The sequence below is a fragment of the Esox lucius genome, chromosome 16, assembly GCF_011004845.1.
Source record: "Esox lucius isolate fEsoLuc1 chromosome 16, fEsoLuc1.pri, whole genome shotgun sequence".
NCBI classification, from domain to species: domain Eukaryota; kingdom Metazoa; phylum Chordata; class Actinopteri; order Esociformes; family Esocidae; genus Esox; species Esox lucius.
In genome coordinates this window covers 26,197,540-26,221,156 of record NC_047584.1, presented here as the reverse complement: position 1 = coordinate 26,221,156, position 23,617 = coordinate 26,197,540, and the positions used below count along the sequence as shown (strand labels likewise).

Genomic DNA, 23,617 nt, shown 5'->3' with positions numbered 1-23,617 from the left:
TAATAACTGCATCCAAAACCCTATTTTCCATTTTTCCTTAGCCCAAGCCCCGGACAGTTCCATTCCAAATCAAATGTAATTTCTTTCTTCAAAATGTGTCCAAACCTGTCTCAAAGTTACAGAATTGTTGGTTCAAGTTCAAATTCTGAGTGGACCTAAGGGAAGATAATGTGTGCAGCTGTAATTCGCTTGTGTATACAAAGATAATGTGTGCTATGGTTAGAATAGAAAATGGGATATTACTACAAAATATTACATTATCATATTTTATACATTGCTATCCCATTCCCTTTCCTGTTCTCTCACATATCAATAAAAAAATACAAATGTATTAATTAATTTACTAAAGCCATTTTCAAAACAGCAGTTGTCGCAAAAGTCTCTATGAAGACACCAAGTCTTAACTCAAAAGAGCAAGCAGTAAGAAATTGACGCACAGTGGCTGGAAATAGTCTCTTGAAATGCAGAAAATCGTCCCTATCTCATCATCCCTCCCTGACCTACATCGCCCACTACTCATCCTGTCACCCCTCTGTCTACACATTCTCTCCATCTCTCTGTACACATCCTCTCTACTCATCCTCTAGCCCTGTCGCTACTTATCCTATAGCCTTGTCGCTACTCATCCCCTAGCCCTGTCACTACTCATCCTCTCCGCCACTACTTATCTTCTCCTTAAACTCATTCCCTCTCAACTCAACCTCAACATCTTTTACCTCTGCCCAGAGAGAGGTGGTTTGTTTCTTTTTTCCTGCTGAGCCCCGCCCTTTCAACTTAATTGACAACGCAATAATGAGAATTGCTAGGAAACAGACAAGAAGCATAAGAAATCCTAGAACAGGCATACATCTGTCTTCATGAGATGACTCTGGAAAAGGAGAGAACAAAAGAAGATGAGAAAACCTTCACATTGTGATGAACTAGTCTCATATCATGGGCTCACACGTTATGACTTAATACCTGTAAGTCCTTGTACAGTGAGGTCAGTTGTGCCTGATTGGGCTGAAGCAGTTTGTTCCCAGTTGCCATCATCACTGAGTTTGTACTGGTCCACTTGGCATTGGTAGGCTCCACTGTCACCCTGATGAGCTCTCTGCAGGCCCAGCTGAAAGGTTCTTTGAGTAGGCCTGGAGAAGATCAGCCTCCCTCGCAGGCCCTGTTGCCTGTGGTTTTCCTGGTCCTCCGGGTAATTTAGGATGCCGTCATGGCTCAGAATCACCAGGGGAACTCTGGGAGAGGAGGAGGAGCCAGGTTTCGTGTAGAACCAGGTGAGGCCATAGAGAGAGGCGGGGTCATCTGAGTTTAAAGAACAGTTCAACTGTACTTCCTTCCCCTCTTGGCCCTCAATCACCAAATCTGTCATGTTAACACTAAGGTCACTTACTGGGGAGAGATTGACAGAGAATGTACGAATTAGCACAAGATACTTTATAGAGTTGATGAATTTCCTCCTACCGCTGGTGTTGTTCTGCCTTATCATCAGGAGAACCCACCTGTATCTTTTAGACTGAGTTTAATGGCTGCAGAAGACGACATGAGCTTGTACCAATGGCCAAGAGGATGCTGTAGCCACTCCTCTACCACGCAGAAATACATCCCACTATCGCTGATACGGGCTTGTCGGATGGTCAGCTCGAAGCTCTGCCCTTTAAGTCTTCTTATACTGATTCTCTGATCTGTGCTTAGTCCCGCCCTTGGAGTTACCACAGCATCAGAGTCTGAGCTGAGAATTGTCTCATTACGCTCCCCTTTCTGGGACAACCAGGTGACAGCAAAGCGGGAGGATTCAGATGTTGCCCTGACGATTGAGCATTCCATTTGTATGTCTGTGTTGAGGCTCTGATCCAGGAGGGAGGGGCTTGAGGACAGGGTGAGTAGACTCTCTGGGGAAGGACAGAGGGAGACACTCTGTACAATCAAACAACTTTGGACTGGCAAGCTTAGTACAATATATGGTCACACGGACAGCAGGGATACCTCTGGGCTTCACAGTGAGGTCAGTTGTGCCTGATTGGGCTGAAGCAGTTCGTTCCCAATTGCCACCATTACTGAGTTTGTACTGGTCCACTTGGCATTGGTAGGCTCCACTGTCACCCTGATGAGCTCTCTGCAGGCCCAGCTGAAAGGTTCTTTGAGTAGGCCTGGAGAAGATCAGCCTCCCTCGCAGGCCCTGGTTTTCCTGGTCCTCTGGGTACTTTAAGATGCCATCATGGCCCAGAATCACCAGGGGAACTCTGGGAGAGGAGGAGGAGCTAGGCTTTGTGTAGAACCAGGTGAGGGCGTAGACAGAGGCGGGGTCAGCAACAGTGGTCAATGTGCAGGTCAGCTCCACCTCATTCCCCTCTTTGACCACCAGCTTCTTATCTATGTTATCCACACTAAAGTCACTGACTGAGAGAGACAGATAGATACAGAGAGAAGGTTAGAGATATAGAAAGAGAGAGAGGCAGTGTGGAGAGAAGGAAACAGCTTTAGGAAAAGGGAGAAAGTGGGGAAGAAGGGGTGAGTAAAGAAAAGGGAGCCTGAAAGGTAGAGAGAGTGGGAGGAGTAGCAGAGGGCGTTAGAGAGGGGGTGTAGGGGAGAGAGAGAGGGTTAGAAGGAGAGAGTGAGGGAGAGGCATGCAGAGTGGGAGGAAACCATAATAAGTTGGTACTCTCTGGAGCAGAAAGAGATAACGAACATGTGATCGGGGCTGAGACCCTAAACTCAGGTGTACCTGTAACCTTTGACCAGTCTTACCTGGAGTCTGGATGGACACAGCCAGCTGGTTGGAACTCTGTGGCTTCCTGTATCTTCCCTGCATGAACGCTGAGATCTCACATCTGTATTGACCCGCTTCCCTGCGGCTCGCTTTGACGACACGCAGTTTGTGAAGCACCTGGTTTGGACTGGTTGTCACGCTCAACTGGTAGTTGCCCGGGTCGCCACGCCAGGTGATGTCCCCGGTGTTCGACAGCGCCAGGATGTCCTCTGGAGCCGACTCCCCCTCACGCTTCAGACTCCACCTCACATTGACCGGAATGGGCCCCCGCACACGACACACCAGCTCGGCCTCACCCCCCTCCACCACCTGGGCATCACGGCTCCTCAGGTCCACCGTCACCAGAGACTCTGCCAGGCCGGGGCAATGATTAGGCATCACACATGATACAATATGGGCCTCGAGGAAAACCCAAAACAAATTGTTTCTTTTTCCATTCTTTTTTTTTTTAGTACATTTTCATAAGATGTTCTGCTTTTGATAGAAGGACTACTGATCCACAAGGCTAGATTTTGCAGGTGAAAAGGTAATGTTGTCAACAGCCGATTTAGTTAGCCAATAGCTACTATAGTATTTGAAGAAACAAAGATGCACATCTGAAATCTGAGAGATCAGTGGTCAAGACCTTTACCTTTTCATAGATTATGTAGGAACTGAAAGTCTGCCTCATGCTACTTGTCTCAGTTGATATTTACAACTTTGAAGAATAAGTCTTTGTGTAGGGTTAAAGGAAACGAAATAAATGAATGACAAACCGCTAGTTTGTCTTCACTTCTCTGTTTTGTCTGCCCAGGCTGACTTCCCTCTCTCAACCTCACAGCAAGTGCTCTTACCCACAGGAAGGATCTCCACGTGGCCGGCCTGTGATTGGCTGTGCTCTTTCTTGGCGTTGCCGTCCGTTTCTGTGGTCCACTCAGAGACGATGCACTGATACGTTCCTGCGTCCGAAGACGTGACATCACTCAGCGCCAGGATGAACGTGTCCACCGCGGGCCGCAGGGCACCAACCTTACGCTGCTTAAACTCCGCCCCCACTTCCAGCACGCCCACCCGGCTCAGGCCGATGACATCAGTGAAGGGGCTCGTTGCCGTGGAGACAGCTCTGTGTTGCCAGGTGACGGACAGCTGACCCATGACCCCACTCACTTTACAGGTGAGTCGTAGCTCACCTCCCTCGCTGATGTTTACCATTACAGTCTCCATGGCAACAGCCAAACCACTTTCTGAGAAAAGACAAGGTGCCCGAGGCATGTGATTGGTGTGATGACTATATCAATGTCATTACGGAAGTCAGACCTGAACTTTACAAACTGAACTTTGGTGTTGTTAGGCTTTGCAGCAAATAGAAACTGGTGAAACTCCTACAGGTCTCATCTGGAGCTCTGATTTGGAATGGCTTTCTACTTGATTGCTCATCTGTAGCATTAATTTCCCGATTTGCTCTGGTCTGATCGCTCACCTGTAGCTTTGATGGTGATAGGCTCAGTTGGGGAGTCCTGACTGGGTCCCTGTGTGAACACCCCATTCCCGCCACTCTCATGTGACCAGGCCCTGCAGTGGAACACTCCCTGGTCCTGGATTCGGATGGGCTTCAGGGTAAGCAGGTGGGTCTTCTCCTCATCCAGTCGGACAGCTCGTAGCTCACCTCTTCTCTGTTGCCCCTCGTACTCAGGCCCCACAGACAGGACCCCTGTGGGCCCAATCTTGGCCAGCTCCTGGTTGTCCTTAATCCAGGCAACCGAGAAGAACTGCCCCGCCATGCCTCGGGCATCCACAGTGCACCTCACGGACAGCTCCTCCCCCTCCTGGAGCTGTGCTTTGTCCACTGTCATGTGCACCCTCATAGAACCTGTGTCTGGAGCCACCTCTGAGAGAGATAAAGATGGGGAATCAGTCAGAATCTCCTATCAGACAGACAGGAAACAAATTGCTCAGAATCTCTCGCAATCAATCTCAGCGTTCACTTACAGTAAATCAGGCAAAGCGTGACGGGATATTTGCACAAAACGAAATACAATTTGAATATCATCAAAAAGTTGATTTATTTCAGTAATTCCATTCAAAAAGTGAAACTTGTTTAATGTATACATTCATTCCACACAGACTGATATATTTCAAGTGTTTATTTATTTTCAATTTTGATGATTATAACTGACAACTAATGAAAACCCCAAATTCAGTATCTCAGGAAATTTGAATATTGTGAAAAGGTTCAATATTGAAGACACCTGGTGCCACACTCTAATCAGCTAATTAACCCAAAACACCTGCAAAGGCCTTTAAATGGTCTCTCAGTCTAGTTCTGTAGGCAACACAATCATGGGGAAGACTGCTGACTTGACAGCTGTCCAAAAGACAACCATTGACACCTTGCACAAGGAGGGCAAGACACAAAAGGTCATTGCTAAGGAGGCTCTGTGTCACAGGGCTCTGTGTCCAAGCACATTATTAGAGAGGCAAAGGGAAGGAAAAGATGTGGTAGAAAAAAGTGTACAAGCAATAGGGATAACCCTATTGCACCCTGGAGAGGATTGTGACACAAAAGCCATTCAAAAATGTGGGGGAGATTCACAAAGAGTGGACTGCAGCTGGAGTCAGTGCTTCAAGAACCACCACGCACAGACGTATGCAAGACATAGGTTTCAGCTGTCGCATTCCTTGTGTCAAGCCACTCTTGAACAAGACACAGCGTCAGAAGTGTCTCGCCGGGACTAAAAGGACTGGACTGCTGCTGAGTTATGTTCTCTGATTAAAGTAAATTTAGCATTTCCTTTGTAAATCAAGGTCCCAGAGTCTGGAGGAAGAGAGGAGAGGCACAGAATCCACGTTGCTTGAAGTCCAGTGTAAAGTTTCCACAGTCAGTGATGGTTTGGGGTGCCATGCCATCTGCTGGTGTTGGTCCACTGTGTTTTCTGAGGTCCAAGGTCAACGCAGCCATCTACCAGGAATTTTTAGAGCACTTCATGCTTCCTGCTGCTGACCAACTTTATGGAGATGCAGATTTCATTTTCCAACAGGACTTGGCACCTGCACACACTGCCAAAGCTACCAGTACCTGGTTTAAGGACCATGGTATCCCTGTTCTTAATTGGCCAGCAAACTCGCCTGACCTTAACCCTATAGAAAATCTATGGGGTATTGTGAAGAGGAAGATGCGATACACCAGACCCAACAATGCAGAAGAGCTGAAGGCCACTATCAGAGCAACCTGGACTCTCATAACACCTGAGCAGAACCACAGACTGATCGACTCCATGCCACGCCGCATTGCTGCTGTAATTCAGGCAAAAGGAGCCCCAACTAAGTATTGAGTACTGTGCATGCTCATACTTTTCCTGTTTATACTTTTCAGTTGGCCAACATTTTTAAAAATCCTTTTTTTGTATTGGTCTTAAGTAAAATTCAAATTTTCTGAGATACTGAATTTGGGATTTTCATTAGTTGTCAGTTATAATCATCACAATTAAAAGAAATAAACTTTTGAAGTATATCAGTCTGTGTGTAATGAATGAATATAATATACAAGTTTAACTTTTTGAATGGAATTACTGAAATAAATCAACTTTTTGATGATATTCTAATTTCATGACCAGCACCTGTATTGGCATGTACAGTGTGTGTAAACCCGTCTGGACCAAGGCAAAACCTGGACCAAGGTGTTCTCACCAATGGCTTTGATCTTTAAAGTAGTTGCCGGTGCGTTTTTCTGGTTGATTGCATACCAGCTCCTGTCTGGGTCTTGGATCCATTCCTGGGCCTGACAGTAGATCCGTCCCACATCGGACATCTCAATCCTGGACATCCTCAGCCTGTAGGTGACATCTTCCACCTTATCCAGACCAATTAATCCTGCCTGGTACCGATGCTCAAACCCCAGACCCGGAGTCACAATCAAATATTGGTTAAGAACGATTATTGGGTGGGGTGAGGCCTCTCCATCTCCATGGAAATACCAAGTGACGGACAGGTGGGTGTGCTGATAAGTGTTGCTGGAGGCGAGGCATTGCAGAGTTATGGTGTCGCCCTCTGATAGGCTTAAGGAGGGAGGGTCATTTGAGGTCGCAGTCAGGGTGTCCTCAATCACTGTGGAAACATGTTTGATGGATGGGCATTGTAGCATGGTTCTGTACTGGTTGACTGATACATTGTGGACTTGACTGTGTCACCAAGAAAATAGGGGTTATTTTAGTTTTTTATCTGAATGCCCTGAATTTGAATTGCCTCAAACTCTGGAACACAATGTACGGTAACTCAGAGTCGGTAAAAACTACTATCAGAAGTTTTGTCACTGGCTAACCGGACTATAAGGCTGAACGTTAAAATAGCAAGTGTCAAAATTCTTTACCATGGAATATTTCAAAAGGCAAAATGTCACAAGACAAACTACCTGCCTAGAAATATTTCCTTCCCTGCGTGGGGATGATAGATATGCGACAGCCACAGAAGGCATTGTCCTCTAGGCCAACTTTTCTCACATCCAGGTCTGGAGACCACCGCGTCCATGATATAGTGCTTTTTTTTTTTTACTTCTACCAATTTGACTCAATGTTTTGAATCTTTTAAGCTATTGGCTACTATGACCCTTTTAATTAATGACTCTCGGTAACATGGATGTTGTCAGCTTCCCTCTATTATGCTAAGAATGTGTATGAAAGTTTAAAAGGGACTGTGGAATAATCTCAATTCAAATCAATTGACATCTTCTTTTCTTGAGTCGGTTATCACTTGATGATCTCTGACATTTCTTGAACTTCAAAAACATTCCAATACACGGCAGTCATTCTAAACCATAGACCTAAATTCTTTATATTTTTATGTGGTTTAACTATTTGAAATACAAATATATATTTACAATAGGTGTATTTTTAACATTATAGGAATAGGCTAAAGGCCAAATATGAAATGTTTTATCACGTAATTGTTTCCAATAGCCCCAGTGTGTCCTGAACTAGAAAATAAAATTGCTTAATGGACCATGTTTTAGAATTGTTAAAACAATTCATTGTGTTTTTAGGACAGTAGAAATGGAAACAAAAACATGTGTTTTTCATAAACAGTTAATGGTCAATATTTATTTCTACACAAACTACGGGCAAAATCCTCGGTGCAAATTTCTTTGAGAAAGGCTGACTAAAGCAAACATTATATGAGAGGATGATTTAAAGACATTACCGTTCACGGTGGTCCTGGCATGGTATGTCCCAAGATAGATTGTTTCTGAGTTTGGGGTGTGACACTCGTACTCGCCCTCATCCCCCTCCTCCAGACTCATCACTTTGAAGAGGACGGAGGTCACCGACAGGCGCTCCACACTTATCTCCCCCGCCCTGACGCGTCTGCCGTATCCACCCATCGAAAAGTCTTTGTCAATTGTGCTGATGATCTGGATTTCAAGGCCAGGCTTGTTTGGCTTGTAGATGGACAGCTGGAAGTCCTGCTGGGCCAACGGGTTAGAGAAGCCACTCACATTGCAGGAGATGGAGAGAGGGTGGCCAATCACACGATACAGAGGGCCAGACTGGAACTCCACAAGGACTATGGCACCTCCTAGATAGGGCGCATAAGAAAACACAGGAAGTATCTTATTAAAATACAGGATGTATACAGGGATTATTTTAAAACACAGGAAGCATGTTAAAAAGCAATAGGTACACCAGAAATGTTCTAAAATGCAGGAAGATATCATTCAGAATGAGAAATGTCCTGTTGGTCCAGCTGCCTACATAGCCTCACTGAAGCATGGGTTGGAATCCAGCCCACCACACTTTAAGCAAAAACTCTGTCTATTAACTTTTCCCACAATTTCTGTCATAAATAAAGCAAAATTCTGCCCAAAAACCAGTTACATGTGAGTTGTTAATCTCCAAGTGCTATGTCTGTTTGTCTTGTGTGTAGAGTTTTGACATAATAAGCAAAAAGTGTGTAAGCAATAGTCAAAAACTGTAATTAGAGGAAATTACTTTTGTCAATGCAGAAATACCTAAATGTAGAATTTTTTTTACAGTGACAGGCTTTGTTATTTGGCTCTGTTAAGCATTTGAACTTGAAAGGATACAATAACGATCGGTTTGAAATGCTGAATGAAATGCAGAATTATTTGAACATATTTTCATTAATATATACAGTATAATTAAGATATAACAGCTGGTTTTGTAAACAGTCCCCCCTGTTTACCTGTACTTTGGACAATAGTCTTCACATCGGTTTCTTACTAAGCAGGCTTGCATGTGTACATTTATGTATATATTTTGAATCCATGCAGAAGAAAACCGTCCGTGTCCATTCAAATGATGGGCTTCAGAATCAACACTTCTGACAGTGTTGTTGGGGTCCGACAACAGGAGGACCAAATCATATCAATGCAAATTAAGATGGTATAGTTTTAGTGGGCCGACCCTCTGAGATTCTGAATAAATCCATCTGAGACTTAGCCAAATCATTTAGCGTGCCAGAGTTGACTGGTGCAATAAGAACTACTGAGCTCAGCAATGGCAAATGTCATGGTAGACCAAGAAAGACATCTACAGTGGGAGATCATAGAATACCTTCAACGCTAGAGAGGACAATACCCTAACCACAGTGCTGTAGATCCAGGGCACTGCTTTCAGCGTCGTTTTTGTCATAGATTTCATATGCAGAAGAGTACAAAACTTCAGAGGACACATCGCAATATGCAAACCACTAGTTAGCCCATACAACAGAAGGCCAAGGTTACTTAAAATCACCTAACCGAAGTGGCTCGAGTAGACAATGCAGGAATTGTTTAATCAACCAGGTTTCCAAAGCGTAACAATGTGCACTTATTTCATAGTGTGAAACACATCAGTGCATTCTGTCGTTACATTGCAAACGATTGTAAATAGTTTTCCAGTGCCGGGTTATGTCAGATGAAGTGTTTTCACTGTGCCTGTTGCAACGAATGCAGAAACATTCCCAGTAGACATGGGTATTTCGTAAAGTTTCATCAGTGGACCAACCATGGAGAGAGAAGCTTTAGAAACACTGATGAAGAACTCCAATCTTATTGATAGTCCACTGCCACCATCTGACAAAAGGACACTAAAATGCAACTCAGTGATTCACACTTCGTTGATTTCAAAGTCAGAAAGAAGTGGGGCTCTGACCAACACTTTGTTTGTTTACGCAGAGAACTCTAGTCCTACACTTACTGTAAAACTACAGTGCTCTTCAATGTGCTCTAATCTTTTAAAGTAGTTTACTGTAGTTCCTTTTGCCAGCTAACCGGTACCCCTTGGCAGGGATGGAGATGTGGGCGGTAAACGGATGAAGCACGTACCCCATTGGATGAGTCCACCCAGGAGGAACAGAACACCAGGGACCCACAGGTTGTGCTGGACACCTCCCATCCTTCCCTCCTAATTGAACAAAACGCCAGTGGAAATGACTGTACAAATACAGTTATCACCTTGCTGTCTGCCCGATGTTGTCTGTCTGCTCTGCTAAGCGTTAATATATGGGGTTGTCTACTTCCTGCATACAGACTGAGAAGTGATAGATTGTGGTTTCCTGTTAACTCAGACAGACGCTATGGAGATCGACACATGGGTTTATATGGGCAGTTTGTGTATGTATGTGTGTGTGTGCCAGTGTAGGTGTGTATAACTTACAACTGGTGTTAGGGTAAGGCATTAGAGCTAGGTTAAGTTTAGTCATAAATGTTAGGTTATGGGAGTTAAGGATAGGTTAGGTCGAAGTTAAGGTTAGGATAAAGGTTAAGGTTAGGGATTTGTTTGAATTAGTAAAATGATTTTTGTAATGGCAGTCAACTTTGAATAGCTAAATAAATGTGTGTGTTTGTGTGAGAGTGAGAGAGTGACTTTACAGTGAAAATATCTCAAATCAGCCTCATTCTAAGTCATAATTTTTATTACACTTGTCTCAGCATAAAATTATACTTTTTTTCCACCAGGGATGGAAACCTAAATACCGTTAACGGTTAACCGACACTGCCACCTAGTGGACAATGAGAAACATAATGGTGACGAGGGGATGACGAATATCTTTCCCTCAACAGAGCAGCTCAACTTCAACAGAGCAGCACAGCGGGTCTTAACCTATAACTGCAACAACTAAGACAACCTGGTAATTTGTCACAAGAGTCCTGGAAGCAAAAGACAGGCCCCCGAAGAAATATAAAATACTACATAAGATTCACTGAGGGAATATGTCTTTTATACCATGAATAAGTGATGTCCGTAGCCAGGGCATGAAGTTAGAGAAAAGAGAATCTGCTTACTGCTTGCCCTGGCTGACCATTGATGAGTACAAATGATCAAACCTGTATGTGTATGTGTGTGTGTGTGTGTGCCTGTACATAGGGTAGAAGAGGTGGGAGGTTTCCAACAGTCAAGTCCCAGTGATTGACAGCCGAGAGAAAAGACTAGAAAAGTAGTGTTGCTTCATCAAGTGCCACATGAAATCCACCAATCACAGGGCTCCAGGAACGGGAAGTAGAGGGTCTGCAGGAAGAGCAGATGAACACTCTCTACTAAACTCTACACTTTGTTGAATGTGCGTTCAACGGCTGGTGTGTATATTGTCTCGAGTCTGGATGAGGTGTGTCCAGCAGTAGGAGTGTGTGCTGTTGATGGGGCTTTCAGCGTGAGGATGAGCGACTCGTTAGAGAGGACCACAGACTCCCCCCTGTCTCGCCCCTTGGAAAAAGCCCCGGGCGAGACCTCCGACCCTGGGCAGGAGGAGGGCGAGGAGGAGGGGGGCGATGGAGACGGGATGCGCTGGGAGGACGGAGGTCTGTCCGTGGAGCTGCAGAGGGGGATGGAGACACTTCGTGTGAGTGGAGAGCTGACCGATGTGACTCTGAGAGTCCAGGAACAAGACTTTCCCTGCCACAGAGCTGTGTTGGCTGCCGCCAGCTATTACTACAGGTACACACACGCATAATTTTTAACATTTTGGTACTGTCCCCTCGTGGGAATCAAACCGACAACCCCGGCATTCTGTCCAACACACTCTTACCAGCTGTGCTGCACAGGAGCCACAGAATGACCTCAGAATTATTTTTATAGCTTTGAAAAGTTACAAAGCTTAGAATGAAGACGTGTGTGTGTCCAGGGCGATGTTCTGCAGTGGTCTGAAAGAGAGCCGTGAGGACCTGGTGGAGATTAAGGGTGTGGACAGTGAGACCATGAAGACCCTGCTGGACTACACATACACCAGCCGAGCCCACATCACCCACACCAACGTCCAGAGAACACTTGAGGCCGCCAGCTTGTTCCAAGTAAAACGGTCTATTGACGCTACAGTTACACTTTGGAAACAGTATGAAGGTTGTTTTAAAGTCCAGGCACACCTCATCCCCTATGATCTGCCTGTTAGAGTTTCATCCTTCTTTCTGTTTCACAACACAACCTTAGGGAAATATTCTTTAAATAGACAGGTGTTGTGTATGGAAACCGGGTCTTCTTCCTTATAGAAACAGCCTACACAGTCATATGTTTCCTATTCATTTCTCATCAATGATACACACAGAATTTGTCTCTGAGTCAGGTGACAGTTGAGACAGAGAAGTGAAAGCAAATTTTGTTGTTTACTCTCAGGATTGGTTTTCCACTCAGGCCTGAATTAGCCTCACAGCTGGCTAACTGTGCTTATGTGTCTGTGTATCCGTGTGTGTGCGTGTGTGTGTGTGTGTGTGTGTGCGTGTGTGTGTGTGTGTGTGTGTGCGTGTGAAGTCAGATGATATTTCTAAAGAAGCTAACTGCCTGTCCTTCCTCTCGCTGCACTCAACAGTTTCCCCGTGTAGTGGAAGTCTGTGCAGAGTTCCTGGCTGACTGTCTCCAGCCGGAGAGCTGTGTGGGTGTGCTTCTCCTGGCAGAGGCCCACTCCCTGCCTGCTCTGAGGGACAGGGTCCTGGGTTACTTGGTCAGAGAGTTCTCCAGTGTGGTCCAGCAGGAGGAGTTTGTGGAGCTGCCAGTGAGGGCGCTGGAGAGCGCCCTGATGAGCGACAACCTGGGAGTCACACAGGAGGAAATTGTGTTTGAGGTGCGGAAGGGATTTTCGTTACGGCTTCATTTTAAATGAGTAGAAAAACTCCAGTATCTTTCCCTTCCGTACAATAGGCCCTGATGCGCTGGGTGCGGGCGCGGAAGGACGAGCGCAGCCACTTCCTGGCGGGCCTCCTGTCACACGTGCGCCTGCCACTGCTGGAGCCGGCTTTCTTCCTGGAAAAAGTGGAGGCCGACAAGCTGATTCGCCGCTGCGACAAGGCCTTCCCCCTGCTACAGGAGGCCCGCTCCTACCACCTGTCGGGCAACGAGGTGTGTTTCCCGCTGCGTTTCTGTGCCTCCGTGTACGGCCGTGCCCCGGTGAGTGTGCCGGTGATGAATGACGCGGCCTGCTCTGCGTGTGCTCAGGTGGTCTCGGAGCGAACCAAGCCCCGTTTGCAGCACTTCCTGTCCGAGGTGTTCATGATCATCGGAGGCTGCACTAAAGAGGAGCGGTTCGTTGCCACGGTGACCTGCTTTGACCCCCTGCGCCGCAGCAGGTTAGAGGTCGCCAAGCTGCCGTTCACGGAGATGGAGGAGGAGTCTCACAACCGGAAGTGGGTGGAGTTTGCATGTGTGACCTTCAGGAATGAGGTGTTCATTTCTGGTGAGAGACGCCGCCGGTGCCGACACAGAATGTGGCCAAAAGCTGTGTTCTTGCTCTCAATAAATATTGTAGGTTACAATATCCCTTTTGATCCTCATTATTAGTGACTCCTAATAATAACATTTACATTCTAACAATGACTTGTAAAGGACGAGCACTCACCAGGCTCATTTAGTTTGTTCAGAAACTGTAGTTTTTTTACTTTGGTTATCTTTGTGCTTCAGGAGGGAAAGAGACGCAGCATGAGGCGTGGAAGTACAACGGTGCCCTGGATAGGTGGATCCCCATTGAGCCCTTGGCAACTGGACGCTGGAGACACAAGATGGCAGTTCATGGGGGAAAAGTGTACGCACTGGGCGGGTTCGGAGGGACTCAGAGACTCACTAGTGTGGAGGCCTACGAACCCTTTCACAACCGCTGGACACAGGTTTGTCTGCCTGTCTGTCTGCCTGTCGGCCTGTCTATCTGCCTGCCTGTCTGTCTTCTCTAACAGGGCATCCTACTGTATTATATGGGGTGATTTTTCCAGTCAAAATGCAGTGGAGCTGCTTTATGATCAGCTCCTACTTGTGTTCCAGGCCCCACCCCTCCTGTTAGGTGTGAGCTCATTCTCTGCAGCAAGTTTCGACAAGTGGATCTTTGTGATTGGAGGCGGGCCAAATGGGAAGGTGGCCACTGATAGGCTGCAGTGCTGGGAGCCGGGGACCAAGAGCTGGAGCATGAGGTCTCCCATGCCCGTCGAGGCCAAGTGTACCAATGCAGTCACGTTCAGAGAACACATTTACATAGTTGGTGAGTGGAATACACCTTTAAAATGAGTCTGTATTATCAGTCACCTTTATTATCAGTCCCCATGAGAAAATAGGTAATAAATGGCTCATGGGTCAGATTTCATGTTAAGGGTTGGGTTAGTAGTTGGGTTAATGGTTAGAAGTTAGTGTTAAGGTTAGGTTTCCGTTTGGGAGAAATAAGATGTACCACAATGATAGTAAAACGTGTGTGTGTCGGTGTGTGTGTGTGTGTGTCTAACAGCTCTGCCGTGTCTATTTCCACAGGGGGGGCCATGCAGGCCCTGTACTGTTACGCCCCCCAGACAGACACCTGGTCTTTGGTGACCCAGCTGGGCGACAGGGCGAGCTGTGCCATCGCCTCCTGCAACAACAAACTCTTTATCACCGGTGGTCGTGACGACAAGAACCAGGTCATCTCCACGGTGATGTGCTGGGATCCCGTCACATCAACGATGACCGAAGAGTGTGTGTTACCACTCGGAGTATCTCACCATGGGAGCGTCACACTCCACAAGTCCTACACACACATACGAAGGATAGCAACTGGGCCGGTGTGAGGGGGGGGGGGCTGTTGATGTGAGAAGTCACATGTGGTGAAACGATATGGGTGGGAGGAGCCTGGACTGTGTGTGTGTGTGCGTGTGTGTGTGTGTGTGTGGTTGTCAGCATTTATACTTGATTGCACTTATTCTTAGTTGCCGGATATAAAAACATCTGCCAAATGAGTAAATGTAATGCTGAGATTTCTACCATACAGAGTCAGTAACACATTCGAACGGTTAGCAAACCACTAAATGGATTTTAATGTACACTCACATTAAATGTCTTTTCACGCCCCAATGCAGGAGTGTTTAATTACAAAGCCAGTTTGATCCCATCGCTCCACTGTACGTCTGTTTGAGGTTCCCACTCAAACCAGTGTGTTCACACTGGTTCACTCCCTCACATACCTCTGTCATTCACACATGTACAGTCATGTGGTTACTATGAAGAAACACCTGTAGTCTGGGTACCAGTCTCTCTAGCAACCATTCCACTCCCTTGGGTCCATGGGTCAAGTATTTTATCAATCAAATGTGGCTCATTACACAGAGTTCCAAGAGTGATATTTCAGCTAAAGATACTGGTCTACCCATTATTCTGATGTTATCTCACTCACACACACACGTGAGCACTCTCTCTTTCACTCACTCACTCACTCACTCACTCACACACACACACACACCCATGCATACACACGCACACACACACAGACAGACAATAATCTTACCACACTGTTAAAGCCCATTGTGGTCTCTTCTCCACATTTAAAGTGCATTATTGCAGAGCATGACATTTATTCATATTGCAGGTGTTGTAAAGATCTTTAACCCAATGGGGGCAATTCAATCCCTTGAGTGCAGCAGAGAGGCAGGATGTTGATTCTGACAGGCAGTTACCGAACATTCGGTTTGCACAGGAAGACCCCAGAACTGCCAGAGACCACAGAACATGTGTATAAGATACACAATGAGCAGACTCACAAGAATCTGTAGGGACCACATTACCCAAGGCAACAAATTGGAGCAACAAGCACTTTAATTTACAGGGTATGAAAGCTATTCTAGAAGGGTTGTTGTGGTTGACGATAATTCACAGGAACACACGTGTCTAGCTTTTGTGTCTCCTGGGTCCTGTCCTTCTGGGCATTGGGATGGGCTCAGCATTGTCTGGTGCTGGCTGATGAGGCCTGGGTTGAGCCTGGGGTCTGGAGTTTGGTGTTGCCCGAGGCGGAGCTCTGTTCTTGGGCCGGGTTTTGGTCTTTTCATGGTGGTGGTGTAGGGAGCCTTGGCGTGTTGGCTGAGTGAGGGGGGTCAGTCTCATCTCGTCCTCATCTACAGGGGAAACATACAAGCGGATGAGACATCTGGGTTCACTTTCACATTCAAGTTTTTAGCTCCTTGTAAAGAGCGACAGTAGAAAGTGTATAGATTTTTATCAATCAATCAAATGTATTTATAAAGCCCTTTTTACATCAGCAGTTGTCACAAGGTGCTTTTACCAAAAACCCACCTGAAACACCAAGGAATAGTCTTGGAGCACACTGGCTAGGAAAAACTCCCTAAAAGAGGCCAACATTTAGGAAGAACCCTAGAGAGGAACCTGGCTCAAAGTGTTGACCAGTCCTATTCTGTCTGTCCCAGGTGAACAGGACCACCGTATGAAACTGAACCCACAACCCCGGTGAGCCACAGAGGACCTAATCTGTACTTATTTAACCTTGGTTGAACCAGGTAAAGTAAATCATCATCCAATAAGGACCTCAAAATAAGTAATGGTTAATAGATTTCACAGCCCCACGGGACGATATGGAGGAGTGGCTGACCTTGAAGCACATTGTCATTTAACGAGTCTATGAAGCCTACTGACCAATGACTGTTTTCAGATCAATAATGTGATGTCAACATTTGGGTTGGCAAGGAGGTTTTGGAATCCGTGGTCTCACAAGGCCATAACCACTGACATAGGTAACCAGCAAATAAGGTACGGATCATATGTCTGTTCAGTACCAGCTAGCCGTCTCTTTCGTTGCCTGCATCTCCTGCAGACAATCACCAAGATGACGATGAGGATAAGTAGCAGACCACCTCCACCCGCCAGAATCGCCACCATCAGCCACAGCTCCATTTGAATCCCGGGTCCTGTAGACAAGAATCATCAGCAGAAGAATCAGAGCCAGCCGTGATTAACGGCATCGTGATCAGAAGTGCTTGTTTTCACCAACTCTGTCACACACACTAAGGGTTAACGTCGTCACTCTTCTCCTGGCTGACTGGATTACCCGCTGTACATTCGTAGTGGTCTTCAGGTTTGAGCGTTGCTATGGCTACCCTCCGAGTGGTGTCTGAGCTTCCTGCCAGTGTTTTTTCCGTTGAGGCTCCACACCCCGTTGACCCCCCACATTGTCCCCCCCCACGTCTCACCTCAGAGTGACCTCGGCATCGCTGCAGTTGTGTCTCAGACGCGAAGGTTCCGAGAACACGATACACAACCACGGATAGGATCTCACATCGGCTGCACCGTGTGTGTCTGTCTGTGTGTGTTTAACTGCATTACTAGTTGCGGGGAGTGTGTGTGTTTGCATCTGTCTGTCACACACACCTGGGCATTTAGGGTTAACGTCATCGCTCTTCTCCTGGCTAGCTTGATTTCTCGCCGTACAAGCGTAGCTGTCTTCAGGTTTGAGGGCTGCCTTGGTTACGTTCAGGATTGTGTTTGTGAGCCCAGGCTTTGTGTCCCCGTTGACACTCCACGTGACCCTCACGTCCTTGGTGTTTCCCACATCGCACTCCAGAATTACCCACGTGCCATTACAGTTGTGTGTCAGGCGGGGTTTAGACACAGGCACTGAGAACACAGAACATTAACACTGAGAAGAGCACATACTCCCCCTTATCAGTCTGTGTGTTAGTGTTTGTTGTCTCTGCTCTTTGTGTGTTCTGTGCGAATACTTACAGAGCACACACAGGTCAGTTTCTGTAGACATTATGAGTTCTCCCAAGGCGTTGAAGACGGTGGCTTTGTAGATTCCTCTGCTATCCAGTTGCAGATTCTCCAGTATCAGTGAACCATTGGATGTGATTGGGCGGTTCCGCTCAGCGCTCTTCTTGCTGTTGTAAACAATCTGGTTGTCATGGGTCCAGCGTATGTGTAATGCCTCGTCAAGAACCTCCATGTATTCAAGGTTAATGACTTTGGTGGTCCCCACAGCAGCGTAGACACACTTCCCATCGGCTCCTAAACGTAAAGTGAAATGTAAATCAGCGGACACTGTTGAATATTACTTCAATTGTTAAAAGATCAGTCAGGAGAACTGAGAAATGTCCATTTGACTTGCTAACGAAAAAGATTTTTACTATGTAGGGAAACTTGGGGGGAAAACACCCCCCTTAAGGGGAATCTGTATTTTCTGACTCAAAAAAGCAATGTTTGGTCAGATTTTTATATTAATATATTGACTATAGTCAGACAAATACATTTTGGGGAAAAAAAGTATTGGGCATAATGATTCTGTTTTATTGCAACTTAATCAATTGCCAAACTATGTAAATGGGGCATTTTACCACACTATCGAGGCAAAATGCCTTAAATCATTCTATCAATGGAATATGAAAAGAAAATAATTCTATCAACACTATTGAAAATAACTGAATCTTGATAGCAGTTTTTGTGAGTTAACAAAACCAATTTTAACCATGATATTGCACATTCCAATATCAAAAGGCAAAAAGCTATATATATATTTAACAATTTCAAATAACTTTTGAAGAAAATATGTTTTGCTAACCGTGTGAAAATATTAAGTTAAAAAACATGAAATCAATAATATTGAGCAATTCATTCAATATCAGTGCCAATTGATAGGCATATTATATTATATATTAATATATGCTCAGTAAACTGGCTATTAAACTAAAAACTACTCATAATCTTGAACAGTTGTTGTATTTCAGCACATTTTTTGTTAGAATTTTGTTCTTATTTACCAATATATTCTCAGGGGAAAATACCCCCTGGGGCATTTTGACCCAAAGGAGAGGGGGTGTTTAGCCCCAAACATGATCAAAAACAGGATTGCTGTAAAAAACAGTTTTCTCTGAACATGGATTTCTAAGCCTAAGGCCTTCCTGTTAACACTTCAAAAATCAGTTTAGAGGTCTAACTTCATCACATCACATGACGATATTTTCTAAATGACAACAAATAAGATCAACTTATGTCAAAATCATTGCTCAGATGAGATAATTCTAAAACATTTTCCACATGAAAAAGAATAGTGGCAACCAAGGAATGTGTGGAAATAAAATTTGCCCTCAGTTGGTGGTTTGGCGGAGAATTATGGGAGGGGGCATTTAACCCAGGTAGGTGTTTAACCTCAAGCTACCTTACACAGTAAAATGCAGTTTGCATACCCGCAAGAAATATAAATATTTCTTATATAATATAATATATAATTCAACATTCACCTCACTGATGATGATGACGATGATGATGATAAAGAGATGTGTCAGTGAGACATTGTCAATCTAGGTTAGACGTAGGTGGAGACCAACAGCAAAAACTGCAGTTTCCGTGAAGAGACATTCATGACGAACAGGATTTGATGATTTTATTCTAATAGTCTAATTTAATAGTGTTGAGAAGTAGGCTAAACTGAAGGCAATAAAATAAACCATCACTTTCTTGGGTTCTGGCTTGCTCTACATTTTTTTTACAGATCTTCATGAACAAATGTAATGTGTTATGGATTTCAACATTTAATAGGTGGGTCTCAGTTTTTAGTTATAGATGGCAAATGAAACATTTAAAAAATGTTGATATGCATATCCGATTAGAACTTTTATATACCCTATTAATCAACGAAGACAGACTTAATTACACACAGGTTATCTTTAAAACACGACAACAATATTCAAAATATATTTTTGTAACTCACCTGAAAACCCCAGTGTGAGGAGGATGAGAGATAGAAGTATCACCAAGGCCATTCTGAAGGAGTGACTGGTAGAAGTCTGCACCTGCTGCAGGCTGACTGAGTGGCTGGGAACAACTGTCTCATAGGGGACATTGTGTGGGTGGGTGGGTGTGTTTGATCCTGGTATTACTATAATTGTTTGCGCGTATAAGTTTGTCATAGTTGTCTTCTGGCTTCCGTTTTCTTTACCACTAGTGTTAATTGTTGAAACCATAAATAGGATGACAAGATATTTGTCGAATCGTTTTTTTAATGTTATTTATTTTATGACGAATCATCATCAGTTATCATTCTGGTATAAAAATGGGCATGCACTTTATTGCACTCATTCTTTTTTTATAGATGTTATAAAAAAACACTTTCACATTCAATATTCACCATCACATGATCAATCTAATGCAGGGATGAGTTGTAACGTTACTTCCAGTATGTTGCTTACTTTTCTAGGTCAACTTTGTGAGCTGTGCTCTGGGGTATAATACAAAATTCTGGGCCCTCTTTATTCAAGATTCAAACATTTCTCAGGGCCCCTCTACATGTTAGGGCCCTATATACTTAGTGCCCCTTTTCCCCCTGGTCCGACGCCACACTGTGAGCTGTGCAGTGCCGGCTCTATCCTTTTGGGGGCCCTAAGCAAAATGTTATTTGGGGACCCCTCTCCCGTTCGTCAAGAGCTCCCTAGCAGTCAGAGGACCAATAGCAGTTGGGGGCCCTAAGTGACCGCTTATGTCGCTTATGCCTGGAGCCGGCCTTGGAGGTGTGGTTGTATTTTTCAAGGTCAACACTTTGAGCTGTAGTTGTACTTTTCTTGTTTAACTCTCCATGAATTGTCGTTGTATATTTGTATTCCAGTCATTTAAGTCCATGAAATACCTTGGTTTGTCTTTGGTTATTTAAAAGTTTAAGGGGATTGGATGCTTTTTACAGCATGTACATTTACATTGTGTTTGCATAAAGGAAACCTCTATATCACTCGACAAAATAAAGCAAATTTAAAAAATCTTCTCTGAGCTGAGGCAAGACTTAAATAATCTGCAGTCTTTTTGTTGTTTGAATTGGAGGGTATATTGTTAACACTGGTAACATACTGGATGTAACGTTACAACCCATCCCTGCATAAGATTGATCATATAATGATTCATATTTCTTAAGTGTTTCTTAATAAAAACAAACATAGTGCAATAAAGTGCATGCCCATTTTTAAACCAGAAATAGGCTATGACATCATGATAATTGATGAGGACCATGATTATGTCAATGATGATGACACATCATTACATACATAACATAATATATACTCATCCTACTCGTGGTTTCAATAATTAACCCTAGTGTAAAGGTTATAAATAAAGTCTTGTCAGGTTATTTACAAGTAAAGTCTTGTCAGATTATGTATGTATCCATAACATGTTATTTTTGTTCATGAAGATCTCTTAAAAAGGATGAGCAAGCCAGAACCCAACAGAGTAATGGTTTATTTTATTGCCTTCAGTTTAACCTACTTCTCAACACTGTATTAACATGTGCAGCACTCTGAAGTGCGATGTGGAGCCTCAACAGAGACACAAAGCCTGGACACGCAAACTCAAACCTGTATGTAACCACAAAACTGAAACTGCTACGCTTGTACGGTGTGAAATCAAGCCAGCCAGGAGAAGAGTGAAGACGTTAACCCTAAATGCCCAGGTGTGTGTGTGTGTGTGTGTGACAGACAGATGCAAACACACACACACTCCCTTCAACTAGTAATGCAGTTAAACACACACAGACAAGCAAACACACATTACATCCGAAGTGAGATCTTATCAATGGTTGTGTATTGTGTTCTCAGAATCTTTGCGTCTGAGACACAACTGTAGCGATGCTTGGCAACACTCAAACCTGAAGACCGCTACGAATTTACAGTAATCCACTCAGCCAGGAGAAGAGTGAAGACGTTAACCCTAAATGCGTAGGCTTCATAGACATTAGTTAAATCACAGTGTGTCTCTGGGTTAGCCAGTTCTCCATTTCGGCCTTAAGGACTGTGAATTCTATTAACCATTTATTATTTTTAGCTCCTTATTGTTGGAGAACTGGTTCTAAGTATATAGGGATAAGTACATATTAGGTGTCCCCGCAACCCGATACCGGATAAGCGGATGAAGATGAGATGAGTTAGGTGCCCTGTGGATCGCCAGTGTCGTGGGTTCAGTTTCATATGGTGGTTCTGTACAAAGGAGTATGAAAATCTACTGTTGCTCTTTACAAGGAGCTAAGAAGCTTGAATGTGAAAGTGAACCTAGATATCTCATCCCTTGCTTCTCTTGTAGATGAGGACGAGATGAGACTGACCCCGCCCACTCAGCTGACACGCCAAGGCTCCCTACACCACCCTGAAAAGACCAAAACCCTGCCCCAAAACAGAGCTCCACCCCGGGAAACACCAAACTCCAGACCCCAGGCTCGACCCAGGCCTCATCAGCCAGCACCAGACAATGCTGAGCCCATCCCAATGCCCAGAAGGACAGGACCCAGGAGACACAAAAGCTAGACACGTGTGTTCCTGTGAATTATCGTCAACCACAACAACCCTTCTAGAATAGCTTTCATACCCTGTAAATTAAAGTGCTTGTTGCTCCAATTTGTTGCCTTGGGTAATGTGATCCCTACAGAATTGTGTGAGTCTACTCATTGTTTATCTTATACACATGTTCTGTGGTCTCTGGCAGTTCCTGGGGTCTTCCTGTGCAAACTGAACATTCAGTAACTGCCTTTCAGAATCAATATCCTGCATCTCTGCAGCACTCAAGGGTTTGAATTGCCCCCATTGGGTTAAAGATCTTTACAACACCTGCAATATGAATAAATGTCATGCTCTGCAATAATGCACTTTAAATGTGGAGAAGAGACCACAGTGTGGTAAGATTATTGTCTGTCTGTGTGTGTGTGTGTGTGTGCTTGTGTGTGCGAGTGCTCACGTGTGAGTGAGAAAGAAATAACGTCAGAATAATGGGTAGACCAGTATCTTTAGCTGAAATATCACTCCTGGAACTCTGTGTAATGAGCCACATTTGATTGATAAAATACTTGACCCATGGACCCAAGGGAGTGGAATGGTTGCTAGAGAGACTGGTACCCAGACTACAGGTGTTTCGTCATAGTAACCACATGACTGTACTGGTGTGAATGACAGAGGTATGTGAGGGAGTGAACCAGTGTGAACACACTGGTTTGAGTGGGAACTTCAAACAGACGTACAGTGGAGCGATGGGATCAAACTGGCTTTGTAATTAAACACTCCTGCATTGGGGCGTGAAAAGACATTTAATGTGAGTGTACATTAAAATCCATTTAGTGGTTTGCTAACCGTTCGAATGTGTTACTGACTTTGTATGGTAGAAATCTCAGCCTTACATTTACTCATTTGGCAGATGTTTTTATATTTGGCAACTAAGAATAAGTGCAATCAAGTAAAAATGCTGACAACCACACATACACACACACACACAAGATATCAGATAGTATGGCTTTAGGACCATATAGACTTTCTTATCATTAGCTGTAAAGATGTCATTCATAACAGAATGGGCGGTTAGAGATACAGTAGGATGCTAGGCTGAGCTCAGGCATTTAGTGTTTTTGAATGAAGCTACTACTTTGGCGGTTACCAAATTGTTTCAAATCTTAATCAAGGTTCAGAGCAATAGCATTTCTCCAGTAACTTACTAGAAACATCATACATTAGTTTAAAGTTTGTAATATTGCAAGGTTCTTCTTTCAGCTGTCAATGTAATTGTGTTTTAAACAACCACCACTGTGTGTTTTCCTCATGAACACGCTATGAGCATCCCAGTCAATACAGCACATGGTAGGCGGTTTGAGGTGCCCATAGCAACAGGTGCAAATGCATTCTGCAGAGCTGAAAACTCTCGTAGC

The 23,617-nt window shown here is 44.5% G+C and overlaps 3 protein-coding genes across 4 annotated transcripts; 1 reads left to right on the top strand and 2 right to left on the bottom strand.

The window, feature by feature from the left end:
• Positions 1-260: 260 nt before the first annotated feature.
• Positions 261-10,248, bottom strand: LOC105030605 (immunoglobulin superfamily member 3). The gene is made up of 10 exons (XM_020054587.2): positions 10,059-10,248; positions 7,934-8,308; positions 6,428-6,844; positions 4,221-4,628; positions 3,595-3,984; positions 2,740-3,111; positions 1,978-2,391; positions 1,494-1,883; positions 961-1,383; positions 261-868 (listed from the first exon to the last, which is right to left on the bottom strand). Exons 1-10 carry the CDS (start codon positions 10,126-10,128, stop codon positions 642-644), a joined length of 3,486 nt encoding a protein of 1,161 aa, XP_019910146.2. The 5' UTR covers positions 10,129-10,248; the 3' UTR covers positions 261-641.
• Positions 10,249-11,217: 969 nt separating this feature from the next.
• On the top strand, positions 11,218-15,374 carry klhl6 (kelch-like family member 6). Its single transcript, XM_010904560.4, has 8 exons — positions 11,218-11,667; positions 11,855-12,020; positions 12,533-12,784; positions 12,862-13,059; positions 13,156-13,393; positions 13,618-13,820; positions 13,972-14,185; positions 14,449-15,374. The coding sequence occupies exons 1-8, from the start codon at positions 11,390-11,392 to the stop codon at positions 14,739-14,741; spliced, it is 1,842 nt and encodes a 613-aa protein (XP_010902862.2). The 5' UTR covers positions 11,218-11,389; the 3' UTR covers positions 14,742-15,374.
• Positions 15,375-15,390: 16 nt separating this feature from the next.
• LOC105030606 (T-cell surface antigen CD2-like) lies at positions 15,391-20,353 on the bottom strand. Of its 2 annotated transcripts, XM_020054862.3 has the most exons (5): positions 19,661-20,353; positions 17,680-17,961; positions 17,326-17,571; positions 16,734-16,865; positions 15,395-16,058 (listed from the first exon to the last, which is right to left on the bottom strand). In XM_020054862.3, the coding sequence occupies exons 1-5, from the start codon at positions 19,911-19,913 to the stop codon at positions 15,835-15,837; spliced, it is 1,137 nt and encodes a 378-aa protein (XP_019910421.2). In that variant the 5' UTR covers positions 19,914-20,353; the 3' UTR covers positions 15,395-15,834. The 2 variants fall into 2 exon arrangements, with proteins under 2 accessions (XP_019910422.2, XP_019910421.2); XM_020054863.3 differs by lacking the exon at positions 16,734-16,865 and having other exon boundaries at positions 15,391-16,058.
• Positions 20,354-23,617: the final 3,264 nt, after the last annotated feature.